Below are 26,721 nucleotides of genomic sequence, written 5' to 3'. Positions count from 1 at the left end.
AATCGACTCTAGTCCATCTCCCATCTCAAACTGACTCGCCGAAAGCCCTCCGACGCCATGGCCCGCAAGGCCGACGATCTACTTGCGGACCTGGACCAGCTCGGCAGCGAGGAGCAAGCGACCGCTTCGTCTGCCGCCAAGTCCCCCGCGAAGAACACGCCAGCAGCCAGTACCACCACCAACGACGAGGAGGAAGCCTTGGCCGAAATCGAGAAACAACTTGCAGCCAAGCCCGCGGCAGGATCGCGACCAGGCACACCACGGCTGAGCTCCAGCACGACAAGCGCGACCAACAAGAGTCCTAAGAGGACTGCTGAGTACACGCCGGCTAGCACCTCGGTCACCAGCAGTCAGCGAAATAGCAGTGAGGACCGCGCGAGAGCCAATGCAGCGCAGACGAGGAGCAGTGCCGAAGGAAACAGGAGCTATCACCAAGCACAAACACCGGCACAAGAGCACCTCGCTCCCGAACCACAGCAGCAAAAGGCGAGTGGTGGTTGGGGATGGGGTGCCAGCCTGTTGAGTGCTGCATCTGCGGCAGTGAAGCAAGCGGAGACACTGGCCAAGGAGATCAGCGGCAACGAGGAGGCTCAGAAGTGGGCAGACCAGGTCAGAGGACAATATCAGAACTTGCAATCGTTTGGTATGCCATGTCGTGACATGTGTGACTCTGTTCTTTTACTGACGTCCGCTAGGCACCGACCTTCGATCTCGGGCACTACCGACGTTCACATCTCTCATCTCACACATTGCACCTCCCATATCCGCTCATGAACGCCTGCAGATTCATACTACCCATGACATCCAGAACTACCCGTCTCTTGATCCACTGATATACTCCACCTTCAGCCGCATCATGTCCCAAGTCGAGGGCGGTGATCTGCTCGTAATACAACGGGGCTCAGAGTCCCGCAATCGAAGCTCCAGCGAAGCTCAAGGCTACAAAGGCGGCGTACTCAGCGGAGGCAGCACATGGACTGACGGACCATGGTGGCGAGAGGAAGGCTCAAAGCGCTCGATCGGAGCCGTTCCTGGTCTGAAGGAAGGCACAAGATTGGTCCGCGTCAGCGCCGAGTCTTACGCCAAAGACTTCTTCGACTCGCGTGGCGGTGTTGAGGAGGCTGCGAAGAGGGCCACGGAGACGCTTAACGAGGCCAATCCCGTCCGTAGCAGCGACATCTTCCTCGCGATACAAGCCATCAGCTACACCAGCGACAAGGACTATTTTGCAGGAGACTCACACGCTGAGCAGACTGATGCAACCGTCGTCAAGCCGGATGAGGATAGCGATGAGCAGATCATCTTTGCTGTATACCTGCACGACCCAATACACTCACTCACCTTCAAGGGGCTTTCCCAACCATTCCCGCAACGATGGACAGACTGGCTCGATGCTGAGGCCAACGCTGGTGGGCTACCCGAGTCCATCATGGAGATCATCGAGACTGGTGGCGTGGATCCACGAGAGTGGGTTGCGGAGTGGGTCGAGGAGATCCTCTCAACTGCAGTCGGCGTGGTTGCTCAAAAGTATGTTGCCAAGCGCATGGGTGTTGGCGAGGGCGGCATTGGCCGTGGAAAGCAGCGTGTCGAAGAGGAGACGATCAGTGGGGAGGCAGCTAGGGCGATATGATTCGTTGTTGATGTGTGAATCAGCAAAGGACGACTGGCAAATCGGCGAATCGGTGTACGATGTGCCTGGCTTGGATATCGGTCTTTATACGACGAAGCGGCATCTTAGCCCAACGATTGTATCATTGAGTATCAATATGGCAAAGACAGTCGATCCTTTCCGCGCAGGCCAGATCACGTGCTGCCGTAGCACGTGAGTTCGTGCTCGAGACCCGTTGCCTCATTTCCAGACTTCGTATCGAATGTTTCACAACTCACGACATCTCGACCAATGCCTTCAAGTGTCGTGGTACGACCGTATCTGCTATGGTAGGTCGGATCCACCGCGAAAAGGTTGCCAGACTCGATTGCGCGCTCCGCATTCATCACTCACAGCCACACATGCCCAACAACGGCATCAATGGCGCGTCTGAATGCTTGTCATTCGAGAGCTGCAGGATGTCTCCGAGGGCAGGTGACAAAGTCGATTGCCGCCGCTCACTTCGACTTGTCATTGAAGCAAGAGCCTTTGCTTGAACATGCTGGCGTGCAGCTAAGTAGCAAGGCCGTGCGGATGCAGTCGAGCTTGCAGCGCGTCGCCGCATGTCGCTCTTACGGCTTTACGCGCGTGGAACGGCATTTCAACAAGTAAAGTCGACGACCAAGCCGGCAACGTACTTTGTCACCAGCCCTTACTTCGGATACTTCATGGAGACATCCCAGGAGCATGGCCGCAAAGAGCAACTGCCAATGCTTGGTGCAGATGATCACTGCCCGTTGAACAAGGCTTGTATGCCGACACTCTAGCTGGCTTGGTGAAGACAGTCTTCGTCTTATGCCTCGTTATGGTGACAACATCATAATCGGAAACCTGCAGTCACAACTCCGTGGTCGCAGTGCATGAGAAAACTGCGTGAGTGGCTCTTGAAACGATCCAGCTCGGACCTGTGCTCGGCCGAGCAGGTGCGGTGCATGGATCGAACCCGGCAATGCATCGTACTTATCTCGACAGCACTCCGCGGAGGGAAGTCCACTGGCTCTGGTAGATCTGCTGGTGTGCGTCAGTTCCAGCATGCGGGACTTATGCTCGGACCCGATTCAGTCACTTCTGCTTGACGCGGACCACGACACTGGCAAGTGAAGAGGTCTTGTCCGAGCGACTCTCGAGACGCGTCCAAAAGCAGAAAGACTGAAATCTCAATGACAGCACAGAACTACTGGGCTGTAGCTTCGACATGGAACACTATCCTTCTTGCGCCTGGCTCGGCGTCTGCAGTGATAGACGCAATGCGCCTGGCAGGGGTGATCAGAGCTGAAGCAAGTCGATTTTCAGCCCGCGGATACCTTGCAGTATGGACTCCGTCAGTCGTAGCTGGACTTTGTAGGGATACCTTGCAGCTTGAACTCCGTCAGTCGCAGCTGGACTTTGTAGGGATACCATCTCTCCACACATGCACAGTCGCTGCTTTGATGAATCCGGAGACTTCTCCTAGGGCGTTTGCAATCTCGGCAACATAAACTGATCTCAAACTCCCTGAACAACAGCTTGGACAGGCAGATCAATGGAACAGCTTGAGCCCCCGAGACCATGACTGGGTAGATCAAACCAACAGCTTCAACTTGGCAGTCCAATTCACTCACTACCGTTTCCGTCCATTTCTCCGCATCATCCCGGCTTTGTCGGCGGTTGATCAGCTTCGGCGCACTGGTACTTCGATCAACATCCTTTAAGCTTGCTTGGTCGCCTTTCCAGGATAGTACGATGCTCGACTCAGTCACCCGCATCCCGATTGCGTGTCCAGAATCGGTGGGATCCGTCACTGCAGGCCGTCCGTTGAGCTGAGGCTCGTAGAGACCATCTTGCGTATGATACATGTTGCACAAGAGGAGGCTTGGCATTGTACTGGCCAGCCCTGAAGGCAGGATCCTTCTCACCACTTTGGCATCGCGAAACCCAGCGTTGAAAACTTCTGACGATGACCGAGGCCGACGAACTCCTTGGCATGGTAGTACTTCTTTAGCGGCAAGCCCTTCGGTCTTTCTCTGGCTCTGGAACCGCCGGGATTCGATTCCGTTAGCGCGCGGTGATATGCACATCTACTAGGCAGTTCGTGCCCGTCGGCTAAAGGTAGGCACCCTTGATCCGAAGTAGCTCACCATAAGGAATAACAAGTTCTACAAGCTGGCCTCTGACCTTTGATACTTTCGATCACGCTCTGTGAAGGTCAACAGCACTTCGAGGACTCAAAACGGCGTTTCGATGGTGGCTACCACAACGATAACCGCTCTCCGACACAAGCAGCACCGCTCACCCGTGGGACAGGCTGCACCGAACGCTCAGTATGTGCGTCGCGAACATGATCACTTGGAACCGATGTGGCCATTTTGTTGTCCGCCATGAAGTGAGTCACTCATTGCTATATCACAAGGACAGTCGACTAACCCAATGGGTCATCTAGATGTGTCCAGAAGCTCAGAGCAGAGAGCCGTCAACATTCTGTACTGCCGCCCACGAACCAGTTGCTACAGATATCGATGAAGACCACGGTGTCTGCCCTGATGAAGACAAACATCCTCACACACCAGGACAGACACGTGCTTCCACATGGTCCATTAGACTTGGTGTAACGAGAACGTCTGGAGCAGGCAATAACTGGTATCGACGTCAACGACAAGGTCAGACGTGAACTGATCGACCATTACTTGTGATCGCGCTTTAAGTCATGGGCGGTGGATTTTGCAGATTGGCGCAATGAGCGAACGCACGACGCGGGTGAGCTAGGTCCATCGCATACAGTACCACAACGCACCAATAGTCCATCGAGCGGGGGAAACATGGGCTATCTACGTCGTCACGTTCGAAGGCACTGACATTCTCGACGATTGAGGGGCTTGGCGCGCACATCAAGAGCCTACTCGATGATCACTAGTAGCTTTTCTCCGCACATGCGGCCGCGCATACAGATACCGGGAGCCCCGATAGCGAAGATTCTGCCCGGGTAGTGTTGAGAGGGAAGTTTGAGGATTTAATCTCGTGGCGCTGCTAGGTGTCACAGCCCGATGCAATGCAGGAAGCACGCCGAAGTCACAACCAAAACCTTAATTCACCTTCCATGCAGCATCACCCGAACATGAAGCGCTGTGTATTGCCTTGCACGACAGAGGCTAGCGGTCTGTGATGTTTTATGCGCGTCTCGAGCATCTCTCGAGCAGTGCCGGCCCACGGACTGTGCCTGTACGGTCGTGCCGACCTAACGAGATCTCACTAATGGTGCTCTCCTCGTTTTCTCGGACTGTCCGCCAATGCTTCTAGTCCCAGATGATGGACGGTCCAAGTATCCCAATCAGACCACGACGTGGACTGATGAGAAAGGTCCCAGATCAAAGGGGGTCTGGCATAGCGTGCTGCTGATCCTATCGATGAGATTTCATCCATGGAATGCTCTCATCCACTGGAAGTCTACAAGACCCTAGGGCCACTTCTAGGCAGTTCACCTGGCAGTCTGGTCTCATGAGCTTACAGACTTCACGCCATCGAGGGTTAACTCTCGACTACTTGCATCTGCAGCTGCATGGCTCTACTGACTGTCCAATGCTAAACGACCAACAGCTCCCTATTCGATCGAATGTGATCACGTTGGGTACAAGCAATTGTCGCCGCCGTCCCGAGTGCCTGCCGACGGCCAATTGACTCGGATCACCTGCTGATTTGCGGACGTCAGTCGATACACACTCGGAGGTCGCTCGGTGTGCGAACAAAGCAGAGCAGATCAAAGAACCACACGGTGCAGATCTGAGTGGCGCGTACATTGGCCCCTATTGTTGCTGTATGGCTTGGAAAAGTCTTCTTGCACGGTCCATTGCACCAGAAGAGGTAGTATACACCGAAGTGACGACGGCGGTCAGGCACACATATTGCCAAAAAGCGTTCGTGCTGGCTGTTCTGGGCCTGGAGCATTTCTGCGGGCTTGACGGACAGCTCCGCTGCTGAGTACATTGCCTGTACAATTGACAGAGTCATACACAAGCAGCAGCGCCATGTACATGACTTGGATCTGCATGGTTGTTTGTCTTGGCTAGATTGGAGGCCATCCCGCTGCAGATGCAAACCAGGTACGACAATTCTTTTGCACAGCGTCCCAGCGATCTCGTACGTCTGTGGCTTGAACACTCGCCTGGCTCAATGTCGATTCACAAACTCAATCTAGCAGGACTTTCCTGTATAGAGCTAGTGCATCACCGGAGAGATCGCCCGGGAACCTTATCGTGCTGTACCACTCTGAAACCACGAGGTTGGTCTAGATGATTACACCGCGGCCGCACGTTCACGGCCCTCGAATATCATGGTCGAATGGAAGCTGTTTATTCGCGCCTCTTTTTCAACAATCAGCGCATGGTGATCTAGAGCTTGAGCATGACTGCTGCGATGAATGCCAATCTCGACTCATGCCCGCAGACTTTGACATGAGCATGGCACGAGTTTCCATGGACATCTACCCAATTCCCAGGGAGGGCCATCATTGGTACTACTGTCAGGCTATTCGAATTCGACACGTGAGCAGACATCAGCAGCTGAACGTACCATCGTGGTCAACATCAGCGACTTTCGATCGCTCAAGTTCGACTACAAACCATTTATGCCAGTGAGGTGAAGACACTCCAGCACACCTGTGGAAACGACCGATGAAGTCACCTCCCACCGCTAATGATGCAACGCGCTGACTCAAGCTGCAGAACGATCGATGAGTCTGCCAGTCATAGTACCGCACGATATATGAGCTGTGAGACAGAACACAGCGCCCCCCCTGCGTAGTTCACGCAAATCTGTGTCGTGCAACTTTCGGCCCACGTTAGCCTATGGTCACAAACCTCGCGGTCCGGAGATTTCTGAGTAGCACAATAAGGCCACACAGCTCCTTGCGGCTCGTGCACGGTACTGACAGGAGGCAGGACAGCACAAGAATACGAAGCATACTCATGAGACCATCACAGCTGTTTCTCGGGGCGACGATTCCGGCTGCGAGAACAACCTGAACATGGAAGGAACACATATTCGCGCCCGGAAAAGGTCAGCAGACGCCGCATGCGCGACGGTAGAGTGTTTAGGCCACTATCATGCAACTCACGAGCAGGTCTAGACTCAAGCTTCCTGGACACTTCTGATAGGAAGCTGGCGAGACTTTCTATCGAGAGGAGCGACACAGTTATCTGGCCATGCTCGTCCTCATGATCCACCGGCTTATCCGCCGAGGTAAGCCCCCTTGGCCATCATATTTCAATCTCAGAGAGCATATAACATGGACATCATGTCATGTCATGCCGGCACTTTCAAAACACGGATTCAGCCCGGGGCGTCGGGGAGTCGTGTTAGACACGACTCCGTACAAAAGATGACCTGGCGACAAAACTCACAAACACTGACTCCGTCTGGAAATCGTAACATGAAACTATCTTTACCACCTTCCGCACTCGCCCCGCTGGCCTGATGTTGACCACTGTCAGACCTTCAAGGCCTTCATTCACTCAACCACGAAGCGCATGGCACGCTAGCTGTATCGGGAAAGCACCGACAACACCCCTGTCGAGCTACGTGACCGGGCCCACTTCGCACATATTCCTAGGCATATACTCTGCGGACTTTATGGAAGCTCAGATAGTACTGCTCCAATGTAAGCGAGCACGAGTGCATTCCACCACACGGGAGAAACGAGTCACGACTTCCACGAAGGCTTCGTTTCCGCGAGCGGCTTGCAAGAAGTCTAGCAATGGAAAAATGAAATCTCCACTGGAGATACAAAACGATTGGCTGGACAATCTATTGATACCCCTGCTACCCGCGATCCCTGGAGTCCTGAGTCTTGATACAACGGAGCATACATCCTTCACTCAGTCTCGCTTGGACGCCAACCGACGCCAACCGACGCCAACTACCAGTCGTGTTCCTGACGAGTCACAGTCTGACCTCGATGGACAATCGACGAAATATCAGAAGCCTATGTGGGGTTCTTTGCTTTGCTATGCAAGATCCAGAGCCCATTTGCAGGTGGGCTTCAAAGACCCTTTAATAGCCATTGGGCTGATGCATTGTTTGCCAAAGTATCCACCTGGATCCTCACACGTCAGTCAGCTTGATCGTCACGTTTACAAGGCCAAGTTCGGCAAGGTGGCCGACGTTCCCGGAGCTTGGACTGTTGAATTGGCGGACTCACCTCACCACCCAGTTGTCGTTGGCTATGCCATCGGGCCCGGTGACAACACCCAAATCGTACAGTCGTCGAGTCTCCGGTCTTGCTGCCTGGTATATTTGCAAGACTTCTTGTCGAAATCCAATCTCATCAACATGATCCGCGGAGTCGTGACGACCAGGAGCTAACAATCTCCTGCAGCCAGCCGAAGCCTCTTGCTGGAGCAACGTATCAGCTATCATGTACTGAAGGCATGATCAACAGGACCCCTCCTCGCCTGCATGTATACAAAGATACGTCGGTGTTCATCACTCTCCTCGTCCAAGCTCAGCTGTGCAAAGAATTGAGATTTTGTGACAGTCCTTCTTCCGGTCGACGAACTGCCTGAGTCCGCCATTGATCTTGCTGGAGTCGTAACCGCGCGTTCGTTGGGCAGAAATGTAGCAATGGTCTAGGATCGCCGAGCGATACTTATACTGACATTGAGGCTCGCCATGCGGTGCCCGGCCGTACTGAAACAAAAGCTGAAACTAGGATACACAGATTCATGCTCAAGCAAGAGACATGATGGAGGCATATAATAGTGTTCACGGTCGACGGCATTCCCAACACTAAGAACGATCTCAACCGGCGAGTCATGATTCATTTACGTACGACTTAGCATCGCTTCTTTGCTGATGCTTGGGTCATGATGGCCTTCTTCTTGAGCGCATCGCTTTGTCATTTCGGCTCTGAGTTGTTGGCCTGCTGAGGCACGGAAATAAGCCACTCGCCACTAATTGGCGTGAAGAGCGAATGTAGCTAATGCATTATCACCTGTCAACTAGCGATTGCCCGCTCTGCCGTGAAGTCACGGTACCGTCCGAGCACAGCTGATCTGCCGAGAGAGATGACGTATTGGCAGACTCCAATTTGCCCTATCTGCGCCAGTGCGGCTAGTAGAGAGAGTCAGGCCAGAACGCTGCTGCAAGCTGGAAGCAGGTGAACAATTTCGAGATTCACTTCTACCACACCTTCACGGCCTTCTAGCAACATTTCTGGAATATTCAGAGCCGAGCGGTGCCGACTCTGCGTTGGGCCAGATCATCTGGTCTATACATACGCAGCTGCGAGGAGTGGGCAAAGAAGCATGGTGCCCGGTTCGCCCCTGAAAAGTACCAACTTATACACTTCAGTAAAGCGAGAACACACCACAACATGAAGGCGGCGGTAAGAATCCAAGGCTACGAGACCAAGCCATCAGCGGAGCTACGAGTACTAGGGATCTGGCTCGACCCGAAGCTAAGCTGGAATGTACAGATTAAGAAAGCCCAGAGTCGAGCGCAAGTCAACGAAGCCTCGATAAAGAGGCTTACGGCGTCTACATGGGGAGCAACATTCGACAAGGCAAGAGTAATGTATAAGGCGATAGTCAGACCAGCTATGTTATACGGGGCACAGATTTGGGGAACAGGAGGCGTAGGCAAGCCGATCCCGAAACGGATAGAGCAACCCCTAAACAGGACACAGGCAGGCAACCTACGTAGGATACTAGGCGCATACAAGACAACGTCAACAAGCACGGTGGAAATGGAGACAGGAACACCACCAATCGGCCAATACATCCGGGGAATGAGAATTCAATACGCGGCAAAGACGACAGATTACCCAGTACAAACCACGATCCAGGAGGCAAAGAATAAGATAGAAAGCCGCTACCGGAGAGGGGCCGGACATAGGACAAGCCAAAAAGAGGATGACCTTACTACCTTTGCGGCCGTACAGACAAGCACCGAATGGCTAGCACGAAAAGAGGAGGAGCGCAGGACTCGCCAGGCCGGCGGGAGCAAGGCTAAGACCCAAAGCCTAGCGGAACAGATAGCGAGCTGCCTATGGGAGCAGGACTGGAAAAGGAAGCCCCCTAAGACAACAGGCCCGATAGCACTCCGAGCCTTCCAGAGACACAATTACCAGCTATATAGGGACCTGACAAGGGCCGAAGCAAGCATAGCGATCCAAATCAGGTCCGAACACATTGGATTAAGGGCCTACCTGTTCAGGAGACGCGTACCAGACATCCATAGCCCAGCCTGCCAGTGTGGCCACCCATCGCAAAACCCAGAACATATGCTACTACGATGCCCGCAGTGGGCGAGAGGCAGGGGAAATTGGAGGCACCAAGCGGGAAGGAGAGACTACAAGTCAATCATTAGGGACAAAGGCAACATTCGCCGAATCTCTCGGTGGATACTACAGCAGGGATACCTCCAGCAGTTTAGCCTCGCTAGCGAGACGGAGGAGTGGATAGACAAGAGGCGGAAGCTAGGGGGGTTGCAGATAGGGTAGTCATCAGGGCAGGCCCATGACACTAGCGTACCCCCAACAAGGGAAATCTAAGACGACAACCAGGGGGAAAAGACAGGCGGGAAGGAGGAGGGGTTTTCACCAACACGGTTTCCCCTCTGTACATACGAAAACAAGATAACATAGCTGCATAGGCCAAAGGGCACTACAACAGCTTAATGAAATATCTATCTATCTATCTACATACGCAGCTCTTTGTGATAGTCTTAAGCCCAGGAAGTCTAGATCTGAAACTACGCACACTGACATACGCCTGCCCGTATTGGACTGCAAGCTGCTCGCTCGGTCAACGCTGTCGGTGCCGTAGATCGTCTTGCTAAGTTACGGCCCCGAACCTCCACGAAAGGCCCGGCCACGTGGTTCCAGATCCGCCAAGCGCTTATGTGTTGCATTAGTCGTAGCACCCTTATTCTGTACACGAAGCGATCTGGCCATAGTCGAGAGTGGTCTTTGCCTTGCGCAGAAATCATAGACACCCAGTCACGGGCTCTTGGCAGTGCATCGCAGACTCAGTAGTGTTCTTGATGAGGTCGCCGGCGATGTGAGCGTTGTGAGCAAAATCACCACCAGATACACTCTCGTTCCCTAGATGGCAGTGTTTCGGCGTGATAGACCAATGCGACATCAACACTCAGCTTCAGCTTCCGGCGCAGAAGTGAATCGTGAAGAAAGCAGTAAGCACAAGAGGCAAATTGATAGCTTCCAACACTGACCACACGTTTCAGCTACCAGTGACGATATCACTTCAACGATCAAAGCTCAACTCCATCCTCATCTCTCCTTCCCATGCCCAGTTCGACGTAAACTCATCCAACCCACTGAATCGTATGACACCCTTGCTCGGCTCGACTACGACTCGGCCAACTTTGCACGGCTGAAGACCAATGCTCAACGATAGACCTGCAAGGTGTCCTGTGATCCCCGAAATGGTCACGAGCGCGGCCGCTGCTTTGTACTTGCCCTCGATCCTTTGATGTCAAAGGGTCATTTCCGTGCTTGGACTTCACCAACTTCGTCTCCCCAGGCTCAAGACTGCAACCCGTCGTCGAGATACAGGCTCCCAGAAGCGGCTGCGTCATCATCGAGCGTGACCAGGAGGCCGAACGAGCCATTTCTCGTTTCTGCAGTGATGTAGCCTGGCGTCTGCAGTGGAAGGACAGATTCTCAGCCAACGTGGACATCAATGTGCTCCAATGGTGCGGCCATAGTGACGTTCCCCTGTGGTGTGGCGTCAACGACCTCCTGCAAAGTGTACCGGTCGTACCACCTCGTGCCTTCGCCGATGCCAGGGAAGACATCGGAGACCGTGTCGACGTTCGGGACCAAGACTGGAGTGACCACGATCGAAGGCCCGAGCATGAACTGTGCATATGTGCCCTTCAATGTCTCGTCTTCGGGAAATTCCCACGCAAGAGTGCGCATGACAGTACTGTCCATTAGCATGCAGCTCGGCGATCCATTCCCTCATCCCAGAATCTGGAAACGTATTGTTGTCGCTCGTGAAGTCACGGTAGAGGTTGTCACCATCGAGGTCGTTCCACAAACACGCACTCAAGTGGACTGTTGGCATCCTTGTACCCTTGAGCGACATCACGCATGACCGAGATGTTCTCATATTCCCAGCTCGTCTGATGGAAATCGAAAGTCCAGAATTGCTGCATCGAGTTGTTTCGCAGGAGAAGGTGAGGACTCTCAACAGATCTGCATATTGTAGCGGCTTATGTATGTTCAACTCTCCCCTTCAGCCGGTATGATGGCCGATGTGGAGAGGGTGCCGCAGGCTGGTTCGAACCGATTCTGGCGTTTGTCTCTTAGCAATGCCTGACCCTTGGGCTCTGTAGTCCGGACATCAAGACGGTTCATGGTTTGATATTGGACCTCTAGCAGAAGGTCAGAGATGTCGTTGCCGTACGCCTGACAGTTGGCCCCGGCGATAGTCAGATGAGCCGTGAAACCTTGAGCGGTGTCTTCCTGATTCGAAGCTTTGTAGCCCGGACACTTTTGCGCATCGGGAGCAGTGTTGTCGTAGATGATCGGAGTCAAGCTGGGGGGCAGCATTGAACTGTGGGCCGAGGATCGGGACTGCTCGCGTACTTGTTTGTGCTATCTTGCTGTCAGTATGCTCAACGCCTGTCTTGCATACCATTTACGAAGGAACACCATAGCGAGGAACAATGCACCGGCAGAAGCCATTCTCCTACAAGCAAAACAAGACAATACAGCGGCCGAAGGTCCATGAAAGACCACGCGAAAGCAGCCCTTTTACATGCCTGGAACACATCTTGCTCGCATGCAGCATGTCATTTAATCGACCAGAGTATCGCCGCTGCCATGGCGTTCACCGTAGCATGCTCAAGCACTCTTTCCAGGGCTTGGAAGAGCTGTCGTCAGGAACAGGCATAGCACAACGCAGCCATCCTCCACGACCTCCGCTTCCCAGATGTCATTGTGAAGGTCCAAGCCACCGGCCCAATCATCAGCCTAAAAGTAAGGGTGACGGCTCAATTCCTGCGCTTCGATCATTCTGTTTGTGGTCGCAGCGGATGGTGTTGGCGCGAAACAGACTGCACATGTGGACTTGCGAGGGGAAATGGTGACGTTGAACTGCAGCACAATCGGGCCGCCGAATGCCGTCCTGCCTGTCATGACTTGGCGACGGCAAGCGATAGATGGTCGTCCAGGCAGCGGGTGATGTGATGATCCATCGGAAACTGTATCACAAAGGTACGTCGCGGGAAAAGGACCAGTATATCATGACTTTCACGATGCTTCCATCCATAAATGCTCCGAAAGCCGTCTCGAATCGTGCAGTCTCAAACACTAGCGTCATGAAGTCGCGGTGGAGATAAAAGCAGGAGCGCCGTCGTGAAAGTGATCATTGACACCGCTCTCCATGTCAATTCTCAAAGTGGTAATCAGCGGTGCAGGCATCGCTGGACCGGTCGCAGCATACTTCCTCGCCCAGGCGAACGCAGAAGTCACAGTCATCGAACGAGCCCCAGCGCCTCGAAGGGGAGGCCAAAATGTCGATATTCGAGGCCATGGATTGACGGTCCTGCAGCGCATGGGCGTTGAAGATGCCATTCGCGCGAAGACCACCGAGGAGAAAGGCTTGCGCTTCGTGGATGCCGATAATCGATCTTGGGCGGATTTCCCGGTCGATGATGGGAAAGGGTTTACGTCTGATATAGAGATTATGAGAGGCGACTTGGCCAATATTCTATATGAGCACAGCAAGGGCCATGTAACGTATCGTTTCGGCGATAGTGTCAGGTCATTCTCCGAGGACGATGAGGGAATCGATATACAGCTCGAAAGCGGCAAGACCATCCATGCTGACGTGCTGATCGCAGCAGATGGTTGGAACAGCGCTACCAGAAAACTTGCATTTGGTTCCGACATTTCCCAGTCCAGCGTCAACGACCTCGGACAATGGACTGCATGGTTCACAATCCCTCCTTCACCAAGCGACAGCTACTGGGCCAGATGGTACAATGCACCTGGCAAGAGAATGGTGCTGATTCGTCCTGACGCTGGTCGATCGAGCAGAGTCTCGCTGTGGGTTATGCCGAAGGACGACAAGCTGGACCACCTGGTCAAAGCCGACATGGCTGAGCAGAAGGCTCACTGGCTCCGGCTGTTCCAGAATGCAGGCTGGGAGACCGACCGTGTCCTGAAAGCACTGCCACAAGCAGACGACTTCTACATGCAGAAAGTCGCGCAAGTGAAGCTCCCAAGCTGGTCTCAAGGCCGAGTCGTAGTGGCGGGTGACGCTGGCTATTGTCCTTCACCCATCTCCGGGATGGGCACCACCGTTGGGGTGGTCGGGGCATACATTCTAGCCGGAGAGCTGGCAAAGCAACCCAACGATGTCGCGATGGCTTTCAAGTCGTATGAAGAGCGCATGCGTAAGTTCGTGGACATTGCTCAGAAGCTGGCTCCAGGTGCTCCGAGTTTGGCGAATCCGGACACGGCTTGGGGAATCAAGATTCTTTACACGTTCTTGGGCTTCGTGGCGTGGACAGGTATCTTGGGCTGGTTTGGTGCGTCGTTCAATCCTCCTGCGACTGCGATTGAGCTTCCGGGATATCAGTTCGAGAGTAAGCCGTCGGCGTAACAGATAGGGCCAAAGTGTTGCCCAGCTGGGATTGTGTGCTGGCAGAGCTTGCTGACAATGGTGCCAGGGGGAAGGAGTCTTTGACCTGCTCAAACACTGCAGGTGTCGAGCAAGGATCGTGTCGCGAGTCACGAAATCAGCACGAAATGATGGCTCGTACTTCTTATCCCTGCTATCAAGCAAACCGAAGCAAGCAAAGCGGCATCGAGAACTCCTGTACATTGGCAGCAAAATTGCTATCTCTGGCACTCGAATCAACATACGCCACAACAGGATCATATCCCCAGACACATGTCGAACTCCAACAAAATCCATATCCTACATCATCAGATCCCAGAGATCCCAGACGCCTCGCTCACGTAAATGCATGCATGCATGACATCCATCCATATTGTTCATCCATGTGTCTGTACTCACCCTTCATCACCTCGCATCTGTCCTCCAAGATCCATCAGCCACAATGTCAAATCTGACATTCCTCGCTCCAGATCCATTGACTCTTTGCACACCGCCTCGCTCCAGCCAAGGGCGCAGGTTCTTGCACTGGCTGACGTCGAAGAATTCAAGGTATCGACACCCTTCGACAACACTTTCGACGCCGACGCCAGTGACTCGAACACAACCGCGTACGCTCAGGTATCGCAGCTCGAGGAGATGAAGTCCAATGCATCGTAAGCTGTTATCGCTGACAGCAGACCCGCAGAACGCCATATCCAGTTTCCGTAGTTGTGGTAATCCGAGACTGAGGACTTCTGTCGCCGTGTCGGAGAGTGCGCAGCAGAAAGACAAGTCCAGCTCTCTGAGACCCCGACAGCCGCCCACTACTCCGACGATAGCTTGGTCGCTCAAGTAGGTGCAGTCGGCAAGCACAAGTCTCTTGAGATTACGGAAGTCGTACACACCCCAGGAATGGAAGCCGGCGTCTGAGATACTGGTACACCTTGTCAGGTCAAGGCTTTCCAGGCGGTCGGCAGCATGAATTGCGATATGTGCCATACTGCGATCTTGGACGTGCTTGCAGTATGAGAGCGTGAGGCGTTTCAATTTCGGTGCTCCAACGACTGTGCCCGGCGGCGGAGGCTGAGCGTCCTGACCAGGTACTGTCAGAGAGGACGAGTGCCGCTTCGAGGGTGGTCGCTTTCCGTTGAGTGGATGTGAGGGCTGCATAGGTTGTTGTCCGGGTTTCGTCTCTGGTACAACCCAGCCAACTACTCGCGCAAGAAGGTTATCGCCCACTTTTCGGCAGTTGCTGAGGTCTATCTCTTCCAGTTGCTTGGCCTTCTCCACGAGAGCGAGGACTGCAGGTGCAGTGACGTCCCACACTGACTTCATCTTCCAGACTCTTGCTGATTCGCCGCAAGCATCCGTGAGGATCTTGAAGCCTTCGTCCGTAACATGGAAACAGTTTGACATGTCGATCTCAGTAGGGCGATTGCCGATGAATGGAACAATGACATCTCTTAGAGCTTCATCGGTCACGCACCTGTTATACTTGGCCAAGTCGAGGAAAGTTATCACCTCTGCGGAGTTGGATATAAGCTGGTGCCAATGCCCACTCACTTGTCGGCACCGCATGAGTTGGGCCAGATCGAGCTTCTTCAGCACTTTGACCAGTACGGAGTCTGGCAGCTTGCCTTGTCCATAGTTGGAAGGACTTCTTACAAGACTTGGCCGCCTGCTAGCCACAGGGCTTAGCCGTAGCGAAGAGCTCGGCGAAGCAGCCGCTGGGGAAGAGGTCGGTGATAACTTGTGGTACTGTGCTGGCTTGAGCGGCGAAGACGATATGACTCGCACCGATGGAGGACTAGGCGTACGATGTTCTGTCAGAGCAGAGAGCTGTCCATCGGCTGGAGGCAAGGGTGGCGCCAACGATGATCTTCGAGACTTTGCTCGCATGTTGTCAAGGTTCTCGTTGAAGAATGGATCTGGGTCAATGGGCTCCATCTGGGGCACCATCGTAGGTGAGTGCGAGGGACCGTCCAGGTCCAACGGCTCCTCGAACTTGACAGTAGGGAGATCCTTGCGCCAGTCGTTGTCGTCCTGTCCTGACGTGTCCACTCCTTGGGTTGTGGCATCTGTTGTGCTAGTGTGTTGACCAAGAGATGCTCCGACATCTGCCATTACAACATCATCGTCCTTTCGTGCAGCAGTGAGGCGCCTCTTGGCTTCGCTTTCTACTTGCTGCCGAAGGTGCGGACTGCATCTTCGCCATAAGCTGTCTAGCACATCTCCGTTGATAAGAAGACATTCAACAGCATTGACGCTTCGCACAGTAGCTGTTCGACCCGGTGATAAGCTCAAACTTGTAACTTCGCCAAAGTACTGCCCTGCCGTAAGGCGAGCACGTATGCGTAGCTCTGGCTGTGGCGTGTTTCCATTCGTTCCGGTATTAGGGCTGAGCGACGTGGGAGCACTCGCGGAGCCGGGAACCTCTGTGAGCACCTCAACATCACCCTTGATGATGAAGTATACCTCCCTTCCACTGGACCCTTGCTTCACGATTTCCGTAAAAGGTGGGTATGACACGGGTTGAGCATTGACGCCCAGAAAGTGCAATATGTCCGCCGGCAGTCCAGAGAAGAGAGGCAGCTCTTTGAGCAGTTGCCGAACAGTCAAGGGAGAACTGCCCAACCCGCTCGAAGCCGCGACCTCCGCGATGCCTGGAGACGGAGATTTCCTCTTCTTGTTGCTTGTCACTTCGCCATCCTCCAACGATCCTGCCTCGCCCATCTCAACATCTCCTGCAATCCAGTCTCGCGATCGCTTTCGCGGTGCCGCGGGAGGCCGTATGCTGCCATCTTGACCACTATGAGGACTCACGCCTTGCTCTTTCTTCTTCCTCTTCAGTATCGACAGTCTCTCCAGGGCCTCGTCTCTGATCGCTCTCTCAACATCCGGGTACGATGGGAGCTGTTTCTGCAGGTCCTCCTTGTTCAGCCTGACCACCAGACTTCGTATGCTGGCCACAATGCTTGCAGTGCGGGGCATGTCCATCAGAATACCGATCTCGCCAAAGAAGGCGCCCGGCTTCAGCTCTGCATATGTGCTCTCGCCATCTCTGCTCGTGACACGGACAGAGCCGCGCACGAGCCAATACATGGCCTTCGCATCCTCGCCTTCTCTGATGATTTCCTGTGCGGGCTGGTAGATGCTGGGACGTAGACTTCTGCCGATGGATAGGAGGAAGCTCTCCGGCGCGCTGGAGAAGAGTGGAAAGGCTTTGAGGCGGTCGAGGAGCTCCAGCGGGAGACCTGTGTCTGTCGAAGAGCCTAGAGGGGAGCCTCTGACGGGTCGCGACGGGTTCAGCTCAGAGTCATAGCTCTGTATCAGGCTCACAGCGTCGGAAGGAGCGGCGCCGCGTGATGTCTGCAAGGAGCGCAGTGGGTGTCGGCGCATACTGCTCACTTCGCGGGCTCAGTCTTCGGCCAAGCAGTTGAATTACCACCAAGTCCCGGCTTTTGATGAGCATGAGACCGGACGTCTCGCTTGATCAAGATGCCGCCTCCTCCCAACACCGTTCTTGCTTCCAAGATGCAGGCGGTGTGTTGTCATCAAACACATTCAGCGGGCAAGGGCCTCTGTCTGCAGCCAACCGACGCCGCAATGCCTAGCGATATGTGCGTCTTCCCATTGAGGTCGTGTACCGTGTCCGTGTCGGTGTCGTTCGTGAGGGAGCTATGGTCGCGCTTCGATCATCCTGCAGCTGTTCCTACGCGCCTGAGAGTAAGTCGGAGTGCGTTTCACGCGATCTGAGGCCTAGCGACGTTTTCCGGAGTGAAGGGCAGCTCGGTCAATGCTTATGCAAGGAATGTGGGATGCTCTACCGGCGATGATCGATATCTGCTGGTCTTTGCTAAGCATAGACAGATGTTGGTGATGCCAGCAGATCGAAGGAAGTGGATGTACAGCACAAGACAATGAACACCACGACGGTGATGTGGACGGAGAATGATCAATCACGCGGCATCGAGTGGTCTGCACCCTCGACGAACAGCAGAGCACAACACTTCGACACCCACGTCAAGCTCGAGCAAGCACAAGCTATGCCCTCTTCAGCTGGTGCGTTGTTCTGCCGCGCTTCGAGAAACCAGGATGACTTTGCTCGCGGGCATCACCAAATGGTAATGGTGCCACACACACGCTAAAACGCCTCCAAAGTGACGTGCATTTCCGAGGGAGAAAGGGTCTCTCTATTACAACACTCTTCAGCCTGGAACGACATCCGTATCACCGACATCATTCGCAGCTATTGCACAGCTCGAGGTCCTGCTGACAGTCATGCCAACGCAACTATTCATCTAGGTCTCCGCTTGAGCAGCTCTGCGTGGATAGCGCCATGTGTACAACAGGGTTTGACTCCGGCACATCTCGAAAGAGATCACACTATCTGAAGCAACGGACAACCAGCAGCGGGCTGTGGCCGTCATCAGGTCATCAGGCACGCGATAGGAACAGTACAGTAGTTGCGCGACTGACTCGTTTACAAAGAGAACCTGAGGCTGTTTGCAGACCAATGCTGTGTCCATCTGGAGGTTTTAGCAGTTAGCGAAGCTCAGAGGGACTGTGGGGTGGCCTCGCTGCACCAGTGATGAGGGATGATGATATTTTCCAATCTGACTTGCGAAGGGTCACTTAGTTCGCTTTACTTCGAGGGTAGATGGTGCCCAGTGAAATAGAGAATACTGAGATGAGTTAGTAGGTGTCGTTGGTCTACGCGTGCCGTGTCGTGTCGTGTCCGAGCGTTCACGAACATTGAACATGGCAGATCCTCGGCCTTCCAGTTTGTGGGAGGTGCCAATGTGGGTACGAGCAGGTGGAGCACTCACTGCCGTCAAGCTTGGGATCGAGATCTGTTGATGTCGTGCCACCTTCTTGCTGTCACTACTGCAGGTACGGTGGATCAGTATGTCGAAAACTTCTCAAGCGTCAGGAGTCTGGAAGTTCAGGAGATACACATCGGAAGCTCAGGTTGTTGTCGAAGTTAGTGTAGCATACGTTCGAAGGTACAGCTACAGCAGGCGGTATATATTCATCATGTTTCAAGAAGCCATCTTATCCGTCTTCTTCCCTCTGCTTTTTCCTTCGTCAAAAGTAGCTTCTTCCGTCAATCATTATCTTCGTAGCAGTTTACCTGCAGGTGTAGCCGCCGTCAATGACGATATCAGCACCAGTGGTGTAGGTGGAAGCGTCGGAAACAAGGTAGACGTAAGCACCCTTGAGCTCCTTCGCAAGACCGTCACGGCCCAATGGGATCATGCTGTGCCAAAGCTTCTGGATGTCCTTGGCAACGAAGTCGGAGAGACCAGTGTCAATGTAACCGGGAGAGATGCTGTTGACACGGGCAAAGTCACGCCACTCGTTGGCGAGCGAGCGGGCCATGTGGATGCAGCCAGCCTTGGCGACGTTGTATGAAGTCTGCTCTTGTGGGTAGTTGGCAATGTGTCCCGACATCGAAGAAGTGATGACGAAAGATCCCGTGCCTCTCTCCTTGAAGTGGTGGCCGACGGCCTTAGCGCAGTGGAAAGTGCCGTTCAAGTCGACCTGGACGACGTGGTTCCAGTCCTCAACGGAGCCGTCGAGGATGCCGCTGTTGGCAGTGGCACCAGCGTTAGCGATGAAAGCGTCAATCTTGCCAAAGTCCTGGATGACGTCCTTGACGAGCTGCTCGACGCTCTCGTACTTGTCGACCTGGCACTTGTACGCCTTGCACTTGATGCCGTATTGCTTGGAGAGCTCTTCTGCGTTCTTGAGACCACCCTCGGCGCGGGAGGCGTAAGTGATGGCGAGATCGGCGCCCATCTCAGCGCAGCCGCGGGCGGCTTCGATACCCATGCCCTTGGGGCCAGAGGCACCGGTGACGACGACAACTCTGCCCTTGAGGGAGAGGAGGTCGAGCAGGTGCTCAGCTTCTGGGATTCTCTGAGGCATGTTGGGTGGTGTGGTGTGGTGTGGTGTTGTTCTGGTTGGGGTGGGGTGGGTTGGGTTGTTGTGGGAGGTGAGTGTGATTGTTTGGGTGAAGAAGAAGATGATGGAGAGAATGATTGAAACAGCAGAAAACGCGACGGGCGCTTGCCAACCCACTTATGACCACACCGCTGCGCGGCCTAGAAAGCCTTTGTTGGCGTCCCACCAGGATGTCTTTCCTGAGCTCGTCGTCAATGGTGGGGCAATGCGTATCGAGTATCGAGCTTGAGGAGCTCTCCTGGCTGGCTGCCATTGCTTATGCGATGATTGCACATCGATTGTGCATGCCATTACTAGAGACGCTCCTGCTCACCCGTGCCTTCTGTGGCACGCAGCGACTGTAGTCACTTCTGATCGTCATGCTTAGTTGCGCACATTGTCGATGTCGATGTGGAAGTGAACGGTGTTGTGGTCCGCGCGACCCACATGCGTCATCCCCGTCCTGTCCGCAGCGACCGGCCGTTCAACGGCGAAAATCACAGCTGTCTGCATCGCGATGACATGGCCGTCGACATGGTGCACGAGCATGATGCCAGCTCCCAGAAATCGCCGGGTACTTCTCTCGTGCGCCTCGGACTCAGCTCACCTGTGCCTCAAGCCGACCGGATGTGCCTCGGACACTTGACGCCTTCTTGGCCACCCCACCACATTGATGGTCTTGCAGTCGTTCACCCTACGCATCCTCTACGCTCGGACAAGCTGGATCGATGGCGCAGCAGAGTCTCCATCAAACCCATTCATCGTCGTGTCTCCTAACGCGCCCGCTGTCCATTCAGCCGACTGGCCGAAATCCCCCGATTGTGAAGGATGTTGTTCATGCATACAATCCGGCACGCCTCGAAGAAGTCCACCAGGCATGGCCGTCTCGGAATCCGTATGTCGTCGAGCTGCCAAGTCATGAGGCAGAAGCTTGATTCTGCATATACAGTGGACTGATGCCATCGACATCAGCTGAGCTCCCACAGTGTTGGTTCACGAGCAACCGCGGGCTGCTGTGCCTTATAGATATCGTTGGTTCACAAAGAGCCACCCCTCGCACCTTATCACCGCTGGCTTTGACCCATCGAGACTTGGCCTATCGTCATCGACATCCATGGTGCGATGCATTGGCCGCCTTTGTGCAGAACGATCAGGTCCAGCATGGACACATCCATCAAGGTCTTGGCATTCTCTGGGCCACACGACGAGCATCTCGACATTGCAATGATGTGGACGTGGATCGTGTCGACATGGCACCCTTTTTCGATCTCTCGCTCGACCTTGCTCTTGCCCTGAGAATATCGTGATATCTCGTCGTTCAGTCTGACTCCTTAGGCTGCACTTGCCTCGTCAGCCAGCTTCCACCGATTCTTCACATGCTGCAAAATTCCATCCGGCGACAGGACATATCCAGGAGCACATTATGAGGTATTCAGAAGCACATTGTAAGGAGGAGGTCGATGCCCAACAGGTTCGTGGTTTGACGGCGAGTTGATGACTTGCATGTGCCAGATCAGCGCCGTCGCTAGTGCGGCTATAAATACTGTCCTGCGCTTGTAGAGTGCAGCAGGCGCGCGGAAGCTAAGTGCCTGTTTCAAATTCGATCACGCTGTGCACTCGGCTTCTAACCTTTGCGGAATTGCTGGGTTGGTGATGAGCATATTATTGCTGCACAGCCACGATATCGCTCAGATCACTACCACTTGCAGCGAGCGTCTCGAACATCACCATCAAATTGCAGCCTCGCTAGAGAAAAGATCCCGCTGAGCAATCTTGCTATGGTGTTTCAGGATTGACCATCAATCGGCAGGCCGGCGCTGGCTAACCTATCCCTACCGTTCAGAGCTGTCTTGCATGACTTTTGTGGAAGTGCGGCAAAGACCAGAGGTCTGAAACATTGACGACTCCAGCGTGTCCAGATCCAGAACGCCCTGAAACAGAGTCTGACCATCGACCTGCCTTGCGTGGAGTGGGCAATGCAGATCCGGCCCTGAACCGAAGCAGGGACGAAGCCACTGACTCCTTCACTCACCCGAGGACCATCGCCGCCCTGCCGATTGATCACTCATCTCTAGCACACACACACCTTCGGCACGGCTCAGTCTCGCCCTGGGCATTCCTGGACAACGCGGCTATCATTGACATCCACTTCGGCGAAAGAACTGTCAAGTATGCGGGCGCCGCTGCACACTGACAAGCAACTCCATGTTACAGATTGATTAATATATGCACTATCAAATTGCGCCTCTGTCGACGTCAGCTGGTTGCTCTTTGCGCCAGTGGTTATTCAGCATACTTATGGTTGTTTATCGATGGCGCTACTGCTCAGGTAACTTCACCGCGCAGTAGGAAGTCCGGGCCCGGCGGCTGCAGTTAAGGTTTTCTGCCCGACCTGGCGCGCATGGGAAGAGAGGCTAATAGTTGGGCAGAAGAGCGTCAAGAAGCTGGTCTTCTTCAGCCTACACCGTAAAGGGCTGCTACATATCCTTGCCGCTTACGTCCATTTAGTCCTAGACGAAGTACCCTCCACAACCAAAGCGGTGCTACACAACCGCCTCAAGCGCGCGCGCGACCATCCCGGCGGCAATGGAACCTCGATATCCGAGTCCGCTTCACCACACCTACCTCCCAGGACACGATGACGGACGCCTGGAGACGGTGGCCGAAGAGCGCGCAGACCTTCGACTCAACATCAGCCATGGCTTGTTCGAAGAGAGCGATGTCGAGCCGGAGCATGGCATTTACCTGCCGTCACCAAAACGACAGCGAACTGGCTTCAACTGCGTGCACTGCAATATGGCATTTACGGAGAAGAGGGCACTGGCGAGACATAAGAAGACCGATCACCACAGAAGACAGCTCGGTCTGCCGCCAGACAGGAAGCACGCATGCCATATCTGCGGCAAGCACTTCACTCGTGGGCATGACCTGAAGAGACATCAGAATGAGCAGCATGCGGACATCGGCGGAGCAATGGAGATATTGTCTGGTGGGTCCGAGCAGAGCAGTGACCGATCTCCCCCTGTCGAAGACTATCTTCCAATGCCGATACCACAAGGCCTATCCCATGGCAAAGCGATAGCGCCACCTGCCGTCATGGACCTCGGACCACCTGGCTTGCCACCTGCGAGGCCACTGCCCATTCCAGACTATTCTGCTCTACCTGAAGAGGCTGAGCCTCGTCGATGCAGTGAAACCACCACACAGCGTGCCTCGGAACCAAAGCATGCCAGGCGAAGCCGATCAATGCAAGCGATCATGAAACAAGAGCAGACACTTCGTGACCTCGAGGGCGAAGCTGACGCTGCTCCTACCGTGTCGAGTCAGGAATCCGTACCACAACTCACAAGTGGTGCAAGTAGCGATACAGACATGGAGAGTGACCGCGTTTCTGAGCTCTTCCCTCCTCTTCAGTCGAGATCCACGACCGGAGATTTGCGCCTGACCAGTATGTTGGAGAACAAAATATCGAGTTATGGTCGGGAAGTAGACTCGTGGCAACCTGTGATGTGTGCGATGTGCGGTAATGCGTTCGAAGATGATGCCGAAGAGCTCGTGAAACATCTCCGACGACATCTGGATAACTTCAAGGGCAAGCACAGATGCAAAGAATGCAAGATCGACTTTATCCACGCAGAGGACCTTGAAAGGCACCAGCAGAGTGTGATAGCTGACGGGACTTGCGGCTTCAACTTCCCACATCGCTGCACTGGGCATCATCCTCCGAGCAGTGGCGTGAATGCTGGACAACTTACGGACTTCGACCGTGTCAGGCTATGTGTGCGCCTACAAGAGTGGGAACAAGCCCAACTACAGGCCTACATCGCGGAGATCAACGACCTCACCATGGCGAGGCAACAACGCAAGCTGACCCGCTGGTCGGACATCTTGCGTGGCACTTCTCGAAGAAGCTCGTTGTGCAGCTTCGCCATTAGTGTCAACACCTACGCCACGGCGCCTTGCGATGTTTCCGATGGGAAAATGGACCTGGGTGGTCTCCAGAAGCGACTACAGCAAATGTCTCTGGGCAGTGCCGTTTCCCGCTTCCGACGCAAAATGAATCCAGACCAAAAAGACGCCAGAAGCAAAACAATCGACAAAGCCCTCGCCAAAGCTGTCAAACACGGCGACCTGCAAAAAGTGAAATCCCAACTAACGATTGGCGGCGACTCCAAAATCATTCACCACGACCAAGGCACCTTTGTCACCGTTGCTCTTTGGGGCCACACCTACATCGCTCGACGCATGGCTGAACATCGCGTCGACGAAGATATCACGGGCAAATGCTCCGTCTGCAAAATGAACAGCAGTACTTTCAACAAGCCTGCCAACAAAGTCCGATCGTTACTCATGCACTCCGCCGACCCGAATGAGCCGGGTGGTCTACACGGTCACCCTCTCAGTACAGCAGCATGGATGGGGAAGCCCGACATCGTGTCCCTCCTCCTCGAATACGGCGGCGAGATGCGCCAGGGAGGCGGCAAATTCGGAAATGCGCTGTGCTCAGCCGCCGCTGAAGCAGGGTACCAGGGCCAGGCAGACGTGATCGATCTCCTCATCAAAGAGGGAGCAGATGTCCGAACTGTTGGGCCGGAAGGCAGTGCTCTGGACCTTGCCCGCGCGCGGCGGAATCAGTGGTCTATGCAGGTCCTTGAGGCGACGAGTATGCAGGAGGAGTTGGAGTTGAATCAACGGATTGCGAGTTGTGATTCGGTCTTGCTTACGTTGCAGGCGAAGAGCAATATGCTTGATGCAAAGGATGCTGCGGCTGTTAGGCATGGGAGTAATGGGAGGGAGTCGACGGAATCTTCTACGAGGGCAAGGACGACGAGTAGTGTTTATCCTTATTGGTGACTCCCGGTGTGGAGGTGTGAGGATCATTCGCAGGTTTGGCGGCCTTGTACATCGACAGCGAGGGAGGGGCCAAGGGGCTTTGCGAAGCCAACGATTTGATGTCGGGATGGGTTTGGCGATGCGGATATGTTGGGAACTTCTTCACATACTCCACGGGAGGGGGCTTATCGGTCTGTAATGTGTTATGACTTTCATTTCTTCATTGTACATAGTATGTGGCCCTGCATGCACGATCTCTCTATGATGGAGGCAGAGTCTCGAAAGCTTGAGTAATCTCCTTCCACTTCATCTTAGCCTCTCCGTAGATCTCAGCGCCGACGTCAAATTTGTCGCGACCTTCGTGCAGTAGACCTGTGCGAGCGATGATGGTATCTGGACCCATTACTTCCGGTATCAAAGTGGTGAGCCTGGATCTCAATGGCAGTACATGAGCACTCTTACGGTGAATGTGAGTGTTGCACATTGGGCAGTAGTAGCAGTTGACACCCTTAGCTTGCGATGCCAATCTCTGACGTGAGCATATCTCACGGGTGTAAGTGTTCTGGCCGGTGGAGTTGTCTATCGTGTCCGAAAAGGTAGGAAAGGAAAGGTCGCACATGAAGTACAACAAGCCTGCGACGACGCCCAGCCTTCATGCCAGTCGGAAGACCGCTGCCATGCAATCACAATGAGGTGCAGCCTGTCATGGCATGAGCTCGGCTAGAGCCGCGATACAGCTTCATGTTGCCAGTCTGCCGCAAAGAACGACATCGTTACCAAATTGTCTCCATGAAGTCTGTTGAAGCCACGCAGCATTTGTACGATCACGTCCGGCTCCCTTCGCAGGAGGTGAGACTGCTACGCCACCCTGACCCAGAAAGGTAGGAGCAATAGTGATGATAACAGCATCAACAAGGTCCGGTAGTGCAAGCAAGGCATTGATGACTGTAGCACCGCCCTCGATCATAACGCTTTCTATGCCATTCTGCTTGAGTTGGCGTAGTATCGTGTGCCAGGAAATGTCGGACTGGCTCGCAGAGTCCAGAGCACTCTGATCAAAGAGCAGTACTTTCCCTCCGATGGCTTCGAGGGGTTCAGCAGAGGCAGTCCTCTGACGGGCAACGACCCACGGAGCTTTGCCAGCACGTTCGATCGCCAAGCGCGTCGCCTTCTTGTCCTGCACTGTCCAGCGTCCGTTCGGGTCCACGATTACTGGCTGCGGCTGATCGACCAAGGTCGCGCCCGGATAGCGGCAATTGAGTCCTGGGTCGTCCGTGACAGCAGTGCCTGCACCGATCAGAATGGCATCGTGCCGAAGGCGCAGAAAGTGTGTCATGCACTTCGTCTCCGGTCCGGACAGTGTGGTCCTGGCTCCCGGGGCCAGCGCAATCATGCTGTCCAGGGAAGATGCATATGCCAAAGTCACGAATGGCAAATCGCCATGTTTGGCAGATGGTCTCCGCGGGCTGTTAGAGGTCCGCGAGTTGAGAGAAAGGGTTTCATCGTCGGTTGTATTGCAAGCATGCTGTGGTAAGTACGGCTCCAAAAAGCCCTTTCCATCAGCTTGAAGCTCGCCAACGTCCGACATGGCGCGATCATCCGGGCGAATTCTCGCTAGTGAGCCGCAACAAGACGTGAACGTTGCTATGGAAAGGGCGGTACCGTGTAAGGAGAAGTCATGAGGAAGTAAGT

The 26,721-nt window shown here is 54.2% G+C and overlaps 9 protein-coding genes across 9 annotated transcripts; 3 read left to right on the top strand and 6 right to left on the bottom strand.

The window, feature by feature from the left end:
• Positions 1–57: 57 nt before the first annotated feature.
• On the top strand, positions 58–1,630 carry CLAFUR5_04594 (Maintenance of telomere capping protein 1; the record flags this gene model as incomplete). Its single annotated transcript, XM_047903742.1, has 2 exons — positions 58–643; positions 696–1,630. 2 exons carry the CDS (start codon positions 58–60, stop codon positions 1,628–1,630), a joined length of 1,521 nt encoding a protein of 506 aa, XP_047761351.1.
• A 6,039-nt stretch (positions 1,631–7,669) lies between these two features.
• On the bottom strand, positions 7,670–8,190 carry CLAFUR5_04593 (uncharacterized protein; the record flags this gene model as incomplete). Its single annotated transcript, XM_047903741.1, has 3 exons — positions 7,670–7,712; positions 7,818–8,011; positions 8,071–8,190. The coding sequence occupies 3 exons, from the start codon at positions 8,188–8,190 to the stop codon at positions 7,670–7,672; spliced, it is 357 nt and encodes a 118-aa protein (XP_047761358.1).
• A 3,110-nt stretch (positions 8,191–11,300) lies between these two features.
• Positions 11,301–11,797, bottom strand: CLAFUR5_04592 (Alpha-glucosidase; the record flags this gene model as incomplete). The annotated part of the gene is made up of 2 exons (XM_047903740.1): positions 11,301–11,565; positions 11,688–11,797. The coding sequence occupies 2 exons, from the start codon at positions 11,795–11,797 to the stop codon at positions 11,301–11,303; spliced, it is 375 nt and encodes a 124-aa protein (XP_047761357.1).
• Positions 11,798–11,864: 67 nt separating this feature from the next.
• On the bottom strand, positions 11,865–12,194 carry CLAFUR5_04591 (Alpha-glucosidase; the record flags this gene model as incomplete). The annotated part of the gene is made up of 1 exon (XM_047903739.1): positions 11,865–12,194. One exon carries the CDS (start codon positions 12,192–12,194, stop codon positions 11,865–11,867), a length of 330 nt encoding a protein of 109 aa, XP_047761356.1.
• Positions 12,195–13,029: 835 nt separating this feature from the next.
• Positions 13,030–14,253, top strand: CLAFUR5_04590 (FAD-dependent monooxygenase asL4; the record flags this gene model as incomplete). The annotated part of the gene is made up of 1 exon (XM_047903738.1): positions 13,030–14,253. The coding sequence occupies one exon, from the start codon at positions 13,030–13,032 to the stop codon at positions 14,251–14,253; it is 1,224 nt and encodes a 407-aa protein (XP_047761355.1).
• A 423-nt stretch (positions 14,254–14,676) lies between these two features.
• Positions 14,677–17,649, bottom strand: CLAFUR5_04589 (F-box/LRR-repeat protein 7; the record flags this gene model as incomplete). The annotated part of the gene is made up of 1 exon (XM_047903737.1): positions 14,677–17,649. One exon carries the CDS (start codon positions 17,647–17,649, stop codon positions 14,677–14,679), a length of 2,973 nt encoding a protein of 990 aa, XP_047760602.1.
• A 1,731-nt stretch (positions 17,650–19,380) lies between these two features.
• Positions 19,381–20,181, bottom strand: CLAFUR5_04588 (NADP-dependent mannitol dehydrogenase; the record flags this gene model as incomplete). Its single annotated transcript, XM_047903736.1, has 1 exon — positions 19,381–20,181. The coding sequence occupies one exon, from the start codon at positions 20,179–20,181 to the stop codon at positions 19,381–19,383; it is 801 nt and encodes a 266-aa protein (XP_047760603.1).
• A 2,601-nt stretch (positions 20,182–22,782) lies between these two features.
• Positions 22,783–25,050, top strand: CLAFUR5_04587 (uncharacterized protein; the record flags this gene model as incomplete). Its single annotated transcript, XM_047903735.1, has 1 exon — positions 22,783–25,050. One exon carries the CDS (start codon positions 22,783–22,785, stop codon positions 25,048–25,050), a length of 2,268 nt encoding a protein of 755 aa, XP_047760514.1.
• Positions 25,051–25,768: 718 nt separating this feature from the next.
• Positions 25,769–26,617, bottom strand: CLAFUR5_04586 (2,5-diamino-6-ribosylamino-4(3H)-pyrimidinone 5'-phosphate reductase; the record flags this gene model as incomplete). The annotated part of the gene is made up of 1 exon (XM_047903734.1): positions 25,769–26,617. One exon carries the CDS (start codon positions 26,615–26,617, stop codon positions 25,769–25,771), a length of 849 nt encoding a protein of 282 aa, XP_047760597.1.
• Positions 26,618–26,721: the final 104 nt, after the last annotated feature.

This window comes from Fulvia fulva, chromosome 4 (genome assembly GCF_020509005.1).
Source record: "Fulvia fulva chromosome 4, complete sequence".
In the NCBI taxonomy this organism is placed as follows: Eukaryota; Fungi; Ascomycota; class Dothideomycetes; order Mycosphaerellales; family Mycosphaerellaceae; genus Fulvia; species Fulvia fulva.
Note: the sequence above shows the minus strand (reverse complement) of the source record. Positions and strands in the feature narration are given on the sequence as shown.